At 43.2% G+C, this 13,919-nt stretch overlaps 1 protein-coding gene across 7 annotated transcripts in view; it reads right to left on the reverse strand.

Moving 5' to 3' along the window:
* The window catches only part of CNTN6 (contactin 6), a 190,311-nt gene that overhangs the window by 52,200 nt on the left and 124,192 nt on the right, over positions 1–13,919 (reverse strand). For all 7 annotated transcript variants that reach the window (XR_014560479.1, XR_014560480.1, XM_083723402.1 and 4 more), the window contains 2 exons: positions 7,182–7,360; positions 2,711–2,847 (listed from right to left, as the gene is read on the reverse strand). Coding sequence is in view for 5 of the 7 variants with exons in the window: in XM_083723402.1 (XP_083579528.1) it covers positions 2,711–2,847; positions 7,182–7,360 (316 nt within the window). In the remaining 2 variants the exon portion in view is untranslated. The remainder of the gene's footprint in view (positions 1–2,710; positions 2,848–7,181; positions 7,361–13,919) is intronic.

Here is a 13,919-nt window from a genome sequence, read left to right on the forward strand (position 1 = left end):
GGAGTCGGCATGGGGTACTGCAGGTTATATTGTGGATCCTTTGAGGATCTGCTATATGTGGCAGTTATGATGACAGAGAGTTATGATAACTTTGTTATATGTGTTAAAAGAGTTGCTGGCCGAAGAATGCCGTAGCCTTTTGACTGCTGCTGATGCAGTAATCAGTTTTGTGTGTGAAAATCTGGATGTGTACTCTGAACCTATCTGAATACAAGAGCTCCCATGTACATATGAGCAAGTGGTATTTCCAACTGAACTGGGGACTGTAGAGTGTTCCAGTTGGAGGAACTGGTGCTTCTGAATACCAGCTTCTGGAGGCATAGGGATCTTGTACTTGAATTCTGCTTGCAGGTTTCCACAGACATTGGGCTGCCCCTGAGGGAACAGGATGCTGGACTAGATGGGCCATGGCCTGTTCCAGCAGGCTCTTACATTTTTTAACCAAGCCATTAGCCATGCTTCTTTTAGAATATGCCATTCTATCTCCCATCTTCCTGGTTTTCTGCTTCATTCTTCTTTGTCAGTCAGTCAGTCAGAATTCTATAGTCCCTGAGCTCAAGCTCTGGTAGTTTTCCCACCCTAAATCAAGGGTGCTGATACCTGCCTCTTGTGCATGGATGGTGCTGTTTGGGTTACATCAGGTTTCACACTCGAGAAAGCGTGTTTTCCTTCATGGAGAGCATGTGTTGCGGTGGGGTCTAACAAGACACCCTCTCTAGGTTGCTGGGTGGAACCGTTTGGATGGCCATGATTGTGATTGGGCCAAGTCAGGTTGTTGGGGAGATTTTGATGTTACCATTTAGAGGGTTGGCCCAAAGGTTATATATTCTTGGCACGCAATTTTTTTCAGCCTCTTATGCTGCGTGATTTATTTAGGGGGTGGCTTGGGGACCCCAACACGCAAATAAGGACAAAGCATATGTTCAATTCATTGTTTTGCATGAGACAACAGTTATGTTCACCCAATGCTACACACAGAGACACACAAACACACACACACACACACACACACACACACACTGCTGATCTCTCTGCACACTACACAAGTAGTGTCTCCAAGCCAGTGAGCATCCTAATTCCACAGGCTCCAAATATAGGATTGTATGGAATTGTCTTTTATCGAGTCATTGGCCCATCTAGCTCATTACTGTCTACACCAGGGTTTCCCAAACTTTGGTCTCCAGCTGTTTTTGGACTACAACTCCCATCACCCCTAGCTAGCAAGACCAGTGGTCAGCGATGATGGGAACTGTAGTCCAAAAACAGCTGGAGACCCAAGTTTGGGAAGCACTGGTCTACACTGATAGGCAGCGGTTCTGGAAGATTCCAGGCAGGAGTCCCACACAGCACTACCTAGAGATGGTAGGGATTGTTCCTGGGACCTTCTGCATGCAAAGCAGGTGCTCTATCGCTGAGTTACAGTCCTGTCTCTTTACTTGTGGAGATTGTATTCACCAAATATGCAGGCATTGGGGTCAAGGCCAGCATATCTCTCTCTCTCTCTCTCTCTCTCTCTCTCTCTCTCTCTCTCTCTCCTCTCTCTCACACACGTTTGTTTTCTAACTATTGGTCCTGCCCCTCCCCCATGTTTTCAAGCTGTTTCTATTTTTTCTCTGGATGCCAACTTGAGTCCCTTTCAGGAAAAAAAGTGGGATATAAAGAAATATGATAATAACGTTGGCTGGCTCAGTCCCACTGTCTCTTCCACGTGTCAAATTTGTGGAGGGATGTGAGTAAAGACTTCTAACATTCCCTTCTGTTGAAATGAATAGAAAGGACTGAATGCACAAGATGTCTGTGTGATCATCATGATGTGTGTAAGCTCTGGTTCTGGGCATATGTGTTAAGAATCAAATGTGCATAACTGCAGAGTTTTTAATAGTTTAAGATGATGCCAATCATATGAGAGAGAGAGAGAGAGAGAGAGAGAGAGAGAGAGAGAGAGAGAGAGAGTAGGGTAGCTGAAGAAAGGGTGACTCCTACTGATCTTTTTTAAACCGATTCTTCAGCACTCTGGTTTTCCCTTAGAGGATTCTCCCTCAAGTATTGACCCATCCCAACCTTGCTTAGCTTAAAAATTTGATGAGGACACAGCCTCAGGTTGTATGGATGGTACACAGCAATCTAATTAACAACATTCCATTACTTCTCCACTTTTTACTTCCACAGAGCTTGCTGCAAATATCTTCTGCATACTTAGTTCAGCCTGCAGGCTGTTGCTGTCCTCAGAGTGAATCTTACTCTCTCTCTCTATTTTCCACCCACCGACCCACAAAATCATATGAATGTGGAACACATCAACATAGGCATTTTATTTCAGATGGAAGCTCTACTTCCTAATCCTTTTCAGCTGCTTTTCTTTTGAGTCATATAACCAATCTGATAAATAATCACCGACAAATAAAAAAGCAATGGACAAATGAATGGACGTTGTACTCTGGCTTGATAAAGGTGTGTACAACACAGATATTTTGTTGCAGCGCTACCAGGCATTCTCCTTCAAACTATGGAGTGGAAATGGTGGATGGTGATATATTGTTCACCTTTTTATGTCATGCTAAAATTTGGAATCACTCAATGGAACCAGTTGCTGATTGATTCTAAAGAGAGTTAGATTTTCAAAGCGACAAAAGAAAAGCAGTAAAACTTCACAAAAAGCAGAATCGGTTACAAATTTTGAGCTGAAGCCAAAATGAACCCCAGATCTTACCTCTGATGCAAGGGGCTGGCCATTTTTAAACCAGCTATATGAGGGGCTTGGCTTCCCAGTTGCTTCACATTCCCATACCAATGTGTCATAAAGAGAGAGAGAGGCATTCTCAATGCTTTTATTCCATTCAGGAGGTGCTGTTATCAATGGAAAAAACCCCACAAAATTATTGTAACTTTATTGTAGGCGTCTTTACCCTAAAGCCTTGGAACAAGAGACAAATTAAAACATAAATTCAAATAAATGAGCTTATCAGAACAGCCTACTGTTTACTTCTTCAGGAGAAATGTGTGTTATGAAGGTGGTCATTTCTCTGTTGTTGACTTTCTTTGTCTGTGACATTTATGTGTTATATGAGGAATTAGTACAGAAATATACATTTAACAGTGGATATACAGCATAATCCACTGTTAAATGTATAATAAAGACGCGGGTGGTGCTGTGGGTTAAACCACAGAGCCTAGGACTTGCCGATCAGAAGGTCGGCGGTTTGAATCCCCGTGCCGGGGTGAGCTCCCATTGCTCAGTCCCTGCTCCTGCCAACCTAGCAGTTCAAAAGCACGTCAAAGTGCAAGTAGATAAATAGGTACCGCTATAGCGGAAAGGTAAACGGCGTTTCCGTGCGCTGCTCTGGTTTGCCAGAAGCGGCTTAGTCATGCTGGCCACATGACCCGGACGTTGTACGCCTGCTCCCTTGGCCAATAAAGCGAGATGAGCGCTGCAACCCCAGAGTTGGTCACGACTGGACCTAATGGTCAGGGGTCCCTTTACCTTTACCTTATACAGCATAATAAAACCTAAAACCCCATTTGGAATGGCAGCGACCAGGAAATCTATATATATGCATACATTACCCTTCACACATAAGATATATGCACACCTTACCCTTCACTCTGACTTTAGTGCATTTTCACCTTGGTCTTTGAATCCATGTACACAACGTCACCCACAATTACCCACAGTCCACTGGTATGTATAATGGAGGAGCATCCCACTTCCCACCCAGCTACCACTTGCAGCCTGCCCATTACAATCCCCTTCATGTTTTCTTAGAATTCAGCCCCATTAAATTCAAATTCAGCCCCTTGTAAGTGGGTTAGGATCTCATTCATTTTAAAACAAGAGGAGGCAGTGAAGGGGGTCGGGGAGAGATGCAGGCTAATCTCCGCAAACAAGAATATGGGGAATCTGTCTCACTCACTCATTTTGATTATGGAAAGTGCCAACACCAGATGGAGTGGAAACACATCATATGTGACGTGTGTAGTAGGATTTGTAAAATCAAAATGAAATGCGGCAAGGTAGAAAAAACAAAAACCAGTCTCAATGTATTTTAAGGCTGTAATGTGTGCTACCCTGGGTTGTATCCCATTATGACACCTGTGATATAATGTATTCCTTGATCAAGCAGAGGTTTCTGTTAGCAGAATGAGGCAGGGGTATGATTTTTGCTCATCTCCCTTCACTCTGCAGTCCCCCTGCCCTCCAAAATCTGCTCCATAAGGCTGGGGGAATCTTTTAAACAGCATGATAGGTAGGAATAGTCTAATAACTGAGAAGGAAAGGGGAGATTCATGAAAATTACATCCTACGCCTACATTTTTTTGTCTCATTGCCCCTCTACTGAAAGATCCTCCTTTCCGGGGAGAAACACAATTGGAGAGTATCTTCTTTGTAAGCATTTGACCTTAGCTTTGCTTTCTGGCATATGCAACATAATTTTGGAGTATAAGGAATGAGCATAATTTTAAAGGTTTGAATACAAAGTGATTTCCTATACATCAATTGACTTTTATTGGTTACATAGAATCATAGAATTGTAATGCAGGAATCTTTTGCTCAGCTTGGGGCCCGAACGCATAACCCTGAGAATAAGAGTCTCATGGTCTATGAACTGAGCTATTACGTTCAGTAATGGAGCTTTATGGAACTATCAGCCTGACCCATAGACTGTAGGCAAAAGCTTTGGTATGGGGCTTGAGATAAAGCTGGGGGTGGGTGGGGTGGAAATAGAAAATCAGAAAACACAAAAATGAATGCTCTTCTGAATCCCCTGCCCCCTGCAATAATTTCCCAGCTCCTTCTCCCAGCCCGATCATCCATCCATCCACTTCTTTTCCTTGCTTAGAACTGTTTTAAGCATGGGTGGCTCTGAATGGTGGCAAATGTGGGTATTTTCTCAGGTACCAATAAAAGGTCCACTGCCACAAGGTTTCTATTTCCATTTTGTACCGGTTTCGCTCGACCTTTCCAAATCTTTATATAATTATCTTGAAATAAAATATATAAAGAAATAAAAAGATTGTCCAGTAGCACCTTAGAGACCAACTAAGTTTGTTCTTGGTATAAGCTTTCGTGTGCATGCACAGAGAACAAACTTAGTTGGTCTCTAAGGTGCTACTGGACATTTATATATATATATATATATATATATATATATATATATATATATGCAGGTTTTGGTGTCCTCGGGTGTCTTCCCGTGTAAAAGTTGGGGTGTCTAGGCGACGTTTCGACGAGGTCTCACTCGTCATCTTCAGGCTGGTGCTTTCGGCTTCTTGTTACTGGAACAGAGCGGGATCTCAATGTTTGAGTTCCTATAAATACTGTAGAGGGGGTGTGGTGTCTAGCCTCCAATGTTCTGGGCAGAGAGGAAGTTCCCAGGCTAGTGTGCCTTTTCTTCTTTTGTTCCTTAATTACTTGAGAGATACCTTGAGCGATTTCTTGAGTGATATCCTGAGTACCACTTAGGTGGGTCATTAGGTGTGGATTAGTTGCTAAAGTCTTTGTGTCTTGACCTCTTGAACTTTGTGAAGAGTTTTCCTGAGAAGATGGCTGTATTGCACTTAGTTGTGCTTTGGCTTGGCTTCGTGTATAGGGGCGAGCTGTGGTTTTGTGGCTTCGTGTATAGGGGCGAGCTGTGGTTTTTGTGGCCACAAAACCACAGCTCGCCCCTATACACGAAGCCAAGCCAAAGCACAACTAAGTGCAATACAGCCATCTTCTCAGGAAAACTCTTCACAAAGTTCAAGAGGTCAAGACACAAAGACTTTAGCAACTAATCCACACCTAATGACCCACCTAAGTGGTACTCAGGATATCACTCAAGAAATCGCTCAAGGTATCTCTCAAGTAATTAAGGAACAAAAGAAGAAAAGGCACACTAGCCTGGGAACTTCCTCTCTGCCCAGAACATTGGAGGCTAGACACCACACCCCCTCTACAGTATTTATAGGAACTCAAACATTGAGATCCCGCTCTGTTCCAGTAACAAGAAGCCGAAAGCACCAGCCTGAAGATGACGAGTGAGACCTCGTCGAAACGTCGCCTAGACACCCCAACTTTTACACGGGAAGACACCCGAGGACACCAAAACCTGCATTCCTGTACCCGTGAAAATCTACGAAAGCATATATATATATATATATATATATATATATATATATAGACTGCGTAAGACCAACATGGCTACCTGCCTGTATCTTGAAATAGATTAAGATTCCTTGCAGTCAGCCATATCCCTAAATAGTTCACCTTTTTGCCTAATTCTTTGCTTACCTTCCCCATTTCTAGAAGGACGTGCTGACAGTGCCTTTTCCAAAAAGCCCACCACCATCACCACAAACCACTGGGATCTTCTTCCTTGTTTAGTCCTGTCTTTCCCAACCTGTTGCCCTCTATCTGTCTGGGGGAACTCAACTTCTATAATCCCCAACCAGCATAGCCCATGGTCAGGAATCATGGGAATTATAGCCTGAAAATCTGCTGGGCACAAAGTTAAGGAGCTCTGTCACGGATAAACGGGGGGAAGGTAAAGGTAAAGGGACCCCTAACCATTAGGTCCAGTCGTGACCAACTCTGGGGTTACGGCGCTCATCTCATTTATTGGCCAAGGGAGCCGGTCTGCAGCTTTCGGGTCATGTGGCCAGCATGACTAAGCCGCTTCTGGCGAACCAGAGCAGCACACGGAAACACCTTTTACCCTCCCGCCAGAATGGTACCTATTTATCTACTTGCACTTTGATGTGCTTTTGAACTGCTAGGTTGGCAGGAGCAGGGACTGAGCAACGGGAGCTCACCCTGTCACAGGGATTCGAACTGCCGACCTTCTGATAGGCAAATCCTAGACTTTGTGGTTTAACCCACGGTGCCTCCCCTGTCCCTTAACGGGGGGAAGAAGAGATGACAAAATTTCTCTCAGCCACTTAATATTTTGTATGTATGAAACCACTTTCCCCCTCCATTTTTCTTTGTATTTACCTTTGTAGCCCTAGGATGCTATGACCTACATTTTTAGTCTACCACTGATGCACAATATTTCATATTCACTGAATTCTGAACAACATTTCAGCTCACCAGTCATTTTATTATTTTTGCCCTTGATTTCTTCCTGTGAGGACTAAACAAAGGGTGTAAGTAGTATTTCTCAATAGTGCTGGTATTCTATCTGGAAATAATTCAATTTTCTCACCATATATAAGCAGCTGGCCTTTTGCAGCATTCCTTCCCCGAATGTTTCCTGCAATGCATTCGTAGGAGCCTTCATCTTCTTGCTGAAAGTCTGGGATTTCAAGGATTCCTTTGGCTGTGTGGATTTTTCTAGCCAATGGGCTACCATCAGGTTTCCTCCAGATGATACTGGGAACTGGACTAAATGAATATAAGTCATTAGAAAACGTAAGAGCCTACGTAATACTTTTTATATGAAGGGAGAAAGTAAATCCTTGAACTTTTGAAATTATCAGCAACCACCAAAAAACGTAAGAAGTTATTTGATGTCATATACAGTATAAGGTCGTGGTGGGGGAGAGGTTCCATTTCAAACTGAAATACACAACTATTCCTAAAATCTGTCAAGGCTCCATTTTCCAAATGTTTGGTGCTACTGAGAGCCTGTGAGGTGCAGTGGTTAGAGTCTCGGCCTAAGATCTGGGAGATACAGGTTTCAAATCTCCCCCTTGGCCATGAAGGGGACCTTGGGCCAGTGTGACCTTGGGCCAGTCACTGCCTCTCAGCTTAACCAACCTCACAGTGTTTGTTGTGGAGACTATATGACGATGGGGAGTGCCCATCTTGAGCTCCTCAGAGAAAAAGGTGGGATGTGAATGCACTAAGTAAATGATTTGTAGGGAAATTGAAAAGGGAGAGCAGCTGTTTGCAGTCATTGCACAAAACAGACTTGAGAAGGAATCCAGAAATATACTTTTTCCCGTATGGTAGAATTTCCAAAAAGCTCTAACGTTGCAATTGTAAATTGCCAAAAGGTTCTAACATTGTAAAGACTGTAAACTGTAAAGACTGTTGACGTTATCCAGGCATGAGATTTGATAGGATACAGCTTACTTTGTCAGGTGTAAACTGCAATACATGGATTTCCACAAATACACACACACACACACACACACACACACACACACACATGCTTGCAAACATGACATGAAGCATGATGTTTTATTTTCACAATAAGCCTGCTTAATGACAAGATCTAGGAGTAGAGATCCTAGAAGCCTTGCTACTGTTGCTGAGATGCACTTGAAATGTCTAAGAGGAAGCAAAGCACAGCGTTGAAGGTGCCTTAAAGATAATCTAACTCAAATCCATCCCCTCAGGCAGGAACAACAAATGTGAATCTGCAGAGAGAATAGCGCAGAGAAGGAAACCACATGCAAACTCGCCTCAAACTGGTTGCATTTTACAACAAACAAAAGCTTTACTCTGTTTGAGTGGATCACTACAAATCAAACCTATGAAACATTAGACATGACACTAAAAGAGGAAGCTGAGAAATATAAATTACAAGCAAAAGGCAAAGGAGTGATGAGCAGAAGGAGGGGCCTAGAGAGACTGGAATAAGGAGAACTTTTATCGACTAGGGAGAGCAATGCTTTGTTTTGCATTTTTATAGCTTTTTATCATTTTAATTTATATTTAGATCAATGTTCTTTATATGATAAAACACTCAAGTGTGAACATGGCTATAAATACTTCTAGAGTTTCTGGCAACATCAGAAAACACACAAGGCTCACTTTCTTGATTTATTATGTCACCAGAACACTTTGAAATATTAATAGTCTTGCATTTCACGGCAGCCTTTCATGCTCCTGCAAAGGAAAATAAGCTGCTTTGCTGCAGCAGAAAAACTGAAAAATGAATGCCTTCAGAACAGCTTTTAACAGAGACTTTGAGGCAGTGTTGGCAATAACGCTGTTGCCGCCGCTGCTGCCACAGAAAGAAATATGCAAAGTTTCAGATGCGATGCAAATCTATCTGACACAAACTGTTCTGATTCATGTAAATAATCGCAATAAAAAGTGTTGGTTGGGTAGATGGTGGCCATTGTCTGGCTCTCCATCTTTTATTGAGCAATTGGGGCTTTGAGTTTGCACAATCCACTTCCAAGGTGCAGCAGGAAGTAGGCACATGGGCCTGTGTCCCACTACATGGAATCAGCTGCAGGTTTTACCAGTGTTTGAATCCTGAATAATATTGTATAGAAGAAGTGGTTCCCAACTGGTGATTCGTGGACCACAGGGGGGCCTTGTAACCCACCCAAAGGGGTCTGTGGCACCATTCACATAACAAAAACTACCATAGAGATAACAACATTTTCAAAAGCAGGAGGTCCATGGCTTTGCTTTTGAAAAACAGGAGGGTCAGCCTACACTTGAGTAGGCATGTTCTCTCCCTCCTGGTCGATCGTTTGGGAGTTTCAAAAGCTTTCTTCAGCCTGAACATCACAGTAACCGATGCCAACAGACATCGGCACACTTAGGAATCTGCCGAGTTTGAGCACCTTGCATGACAGAGCTCAGCAACTCAGCATTTTGGCTAATCTACTTTATTTACATATAAACACACACGGAGCACTGCAACATGGCTCCCTCTCTCTCTAGACAGCAAAGAGAAAAATAGTCCCACTTCATGGAACACAATAACACAAACATCCTGTCTTCGTCACTTCCCACTCTGTGGGGTCAAAACATATACCGTCATGTGAAAGACAACAACCCCATGACTACAATCATGGAGCAGGATTTCTAACACTTAGCTAATTGGGAACCACTGCTATATGGAGATAGAAACCAATAAGCAGAAGTAATATTATTCTTGTAGCAGGTGTGCATTTGTTTTTCTCCTTCCTCAAGGAAAACACTCCCAAAGGGAGCAGGTTGAGGGGAGGACCATGTGGGGGGGCCTGATGGATCTTCATACAAAGCTCTTCAACCTTTGTATAAGGAGTGTGGGCAGGTAAGGTGGTTGGGGAGAGAAACAGCAGGTTCACTCACTGAGGCATTATTGGGTTAAGGATACCCTTTAGTGATTTGTCAGGCAGTAGGACTGGTGGGACCTATGGGGGATGTCCTTTAAGGCCCCACATGCACATTTTGTATGAATGCTGGACAGTAGCACCCAGATTGGAATTCACATTTAAGGCTCACCTAGTAATCAAGCCCCCCGCTGCTGCCCAGTTTGCTGGGGAGTCACCGTCTACAACTGTATGACATGCTAAAGGATCTGAAGGGATGCTGCTCTACCAGAATTAACTAAAATTCTCACTTGTCTGTACTTTCTGAATTTGGTTGATTGGTTAAACTGTTTGCAGTTCTTCCAAGCTGTTATATTAAGAAATATGGCCATTATCCTAATGTTTCGTCTCATGAGTCTTCTTGGCAGGTGTGATCCATTGTAAGTACAACATTTTTCCCGAGACTCTGCACTTTTGAAGCACTATGATATTTAAGCAGTACTATCTTCCTATCAGTTTTGTACAGTGGATGCTCGGATTGCGAATGTGATCCATGAGGGATGCACGTTCGTAACCCGCGTCTGTGCATGCACGGGTTGCAATTCGGCGCTTCTGCACATGTGCAAAGCGCGATTTAGCGTGTCTGTGCATGCACGACCGCCAAAACCCAGAAGTAACCCTTTCCGCTTCTTCCGGGTTTCGGCGGTCCGCAACCCGAAAAAACGCAACCAGAAGCGGCTGTAACCCGAGGTATGACTGTATAACATTTGAATTGTTTATGTTTGTGTTATATTTTAGGGGGGTGTTACTGGTTGCTCTGAATGCTATTTTATAGTGGAATGATGGGGTATAACTTGTTTTACTAAATAAAACAAATACAATTGCTTAACCTTCTGGCTTTTTGCTTGTGGAAATCCAAAACACCTTTCCACTGGAGAACTTGGGGCTCATGCTACCTTTGTAGACTTGGCCCAGACCTAATCAATGTCTGCAGAATTGAAAAACCCACAACTCTACAGTATTGTGATCCTACAAAGCTGCTTTATACTGTGCTAGACAACTAGTCTATTTCAGGAGCAAGGAACCTCCAACCCACAGATGAAACTTGGCCCACCAAGAGTTTGAATTTGGCCCAAAAGGCCTTCTTCCACCAACCATACCCATGTATCTCACACCTGACACAAGAGCATTCTCTCCTGACACAGTTTTGCAGAGCCAAAAAGCAGCCTGGCCACCCCTATCTAGTCCAGTAGGATCTATTCTGACTGGCAAACATTTCAGACAGACATATTGTTAGCACCGGTACCTGCAGGGACAACTCAGATAATATCGTAAACTTGGGTAACAATTATACTGCCCACTGAGTGGAAAAGCTGCTACTCAGAAGTAGGGCACTCCATGCAAAAGGACCCGGGTTCAGTTCCTGACATCTCCTGGTAGGTCTGGGGTAGACTAATGCCTGAAACCTAGGAGAGCCACTGGGCTCTTCCTTAATCCATAAGTGAATGGAATGAGGGAGGAAAGACTGCAGTATGTGAAAAATGGCAGGGGAACTCTTCCCTCTGTGAGAGTTTTCAAGAATAAAATGGTGCCTCTTGAATTCTAGCATTTCATGCCATTGTTGGTACTACCTATTGGGTGTGTTTGATCTGTCCCCAGCTAACGCTTTAACTAGAGATCCTGGGGACTTGGCTTGAAACCTGATCCATGCAAAGTTTGTGTTCCATCCAGCCCTTCACTGTCAGTTGTTATTTTTCATTTCTAATGTAGACTTGGGCATCCATACCAAGAAGCGCTGCTCTAATTGGAACTCATTTTTCAAACTTCTATCATCTCTTGTATGACTGTGAAACATTTTCTGATCAGGTCAAAGAAGAGATGTAATTGGAGTGGACTTGTAGTAGATTGATATAGATCATGGGTGGCATTCTTGAGGGTATTACAGGCTTTTAAACCAATGTCACATATTTTAGCCATAGGCAAATGACTTCTTTTCATTAAAACTGGTTACAGAATTTGATTCCAAGCCCATTGTCGATTTTGATGGTGTTTTGTTTTGTTTGTTTAAAAACAGCAGGAACTCTCAACAATTAAATTAAAAACACTCATTTTAGTAGAGGATGGGGGAAATTAAGAACTCACCACCTACACTTATCTTACCCAGAAATGAACCATTTACATACTTTTCTAAGCTCTGTAAACTGCACAGTCTTTTTAAAATGTAACTTCTGGAATAAGACAAAGTTGGCAATGAACCACCAAAGCTAGAGGCTGCACTCCATGAGGAGAAGCCTCTTCTGTCAGGCTGTCAGCTCAGGTTTACTGTGTCCTGCGATGAGGCTGTCCTCTTGTTTTCCTTTTCCATATCAAATACTCATAATTACTTCCTCAGGGATCTTTCCCAACAAGTCCTTTCCTCCTCCTCCTCCTCCTCTCCCTTCCCCCTTTCCTTCTTTTGTATGTGCCTGTGTATTTTTATTCTTTTCCGTGAGACTAAAGCTGTCTGACACATAAAGGCAGTGTGTGCATTACCATTGCTTTACTTAGATAAGTTATTGCATTAAACACTTAGCTGTGCTTTATTCTCTCCCAAGGATAATGGCTTTGTGCTGAGCTGCAAGAAATGATACAAGAATCAAGAGAGTGATAAGAAGTTCTAGGCAGGGGTGGATTATCAATTGTGCTGCAGAGTAGGGTGGCCCCAACTAAACCAGGACACTTTACTGTGGTATAATATCTGGAATTCCCATTGCTGCCTGCATTTGGGTTCATGCATCTTTGCTGCAACTCTCCATGTGTTCCCTTTGCGTTAATAGAAGGCAAGCAGAAGCCATAATCCCAGTATGACAATGTATAGAGAAATGGTAGGCTGCTTATCATGAAGAGGAGAATATCTTTTGTACTGCAGAAATATTGAGGTCAGGCTGTAGTAGACAGGAACAAAGAGGATTCTCTCTGAATGTGTATGGATATGCCCATTTGGCAGGTGAAGGCTAGCAAATGAGAACATGTGGTGCATGCTGCAAAGACAGGATGCCTTTATATATGGGTCAACAGATGGATTCAGGGGCCTTTTACCTGATGAGTATTAGGATATTGCTGAACAGTTTTCAATATTAGAATATTGCTGAACAGCTTTCAATATTATCTTGCTGAAAAGAAACCAAATCCACAGGTTCCACAAACTTCCTGTTGTCCCACAACATCACACCCAAAATGCAGCGTTCACATGTTTTTGTGTGTGGAGGAAATGTACAAGATGCTGACACTGAGAAAGCTTGTGTGTCTCCTGGACAACATGAAGGCTGTGTTTTGGTTCCAAACAGCTGGGGAAGAAAAGAAAGTGCAATGAATTTGTTCGTGCTGTTCAAAGAAAAGCCCAAAGCCAACACTACGTCACTTAGCCAATCCTCAGCAATTCTGGGTAGAGACTATTATCACAGAGTGCTGTGTGGGATCAATAAGGATGCTTTAGGAAGTTGATCTTTATGAATTTTGATATGAATTGACCTGATCTGGTGTCAGGTAGCCAGGCAAGGCTTACCTTCCCCCTCTCTGTAGATAAAGCGTGTTCTCCTTCATGGAGAGCACATGTTGCGGTGGGGACCGACAGGACACTCCAAAGTTGTGGGGCAGGCTAATCGATCATTGGCCACTGTTGTGATTGGGCTTCCCTTGTTGTTGGGAAGAAGTTAATGTTGCCATTTGTTGATTGACAGCCAGAAATGTTAAAACTCCCTGCACGAGGTGTAGAGCTTCCTCTTCCTCCCTATCTTTAGGGTTCTTTGCTTTGACCTTGCTATGCCTGTCATGGAGTCATCTGCTCTTGGGGCAGGGGCCCAGTAGGAATTTTGTCCATCTGGCTAATTGGCTGATTGGCTGGTGCCATTTGGTTTTTGCCTACTGCGTAGCAAATCGTCACAACTTGTAAGGTTGCAGTTAGGCATTGGTTTATGGTTTGA

This window comes from Podarcis gaigeae (genome assembly GCF_964106915.1).
Source record: "Podarcis gaigeae genome assembly, chromosome: 2".
Taxonomy (NCBI): Eukaryota; Metazoa; Chordata; class Lepidosauria; order Squamata; family Lacertidae; genus Podarcis; species Podarcis gaigeae.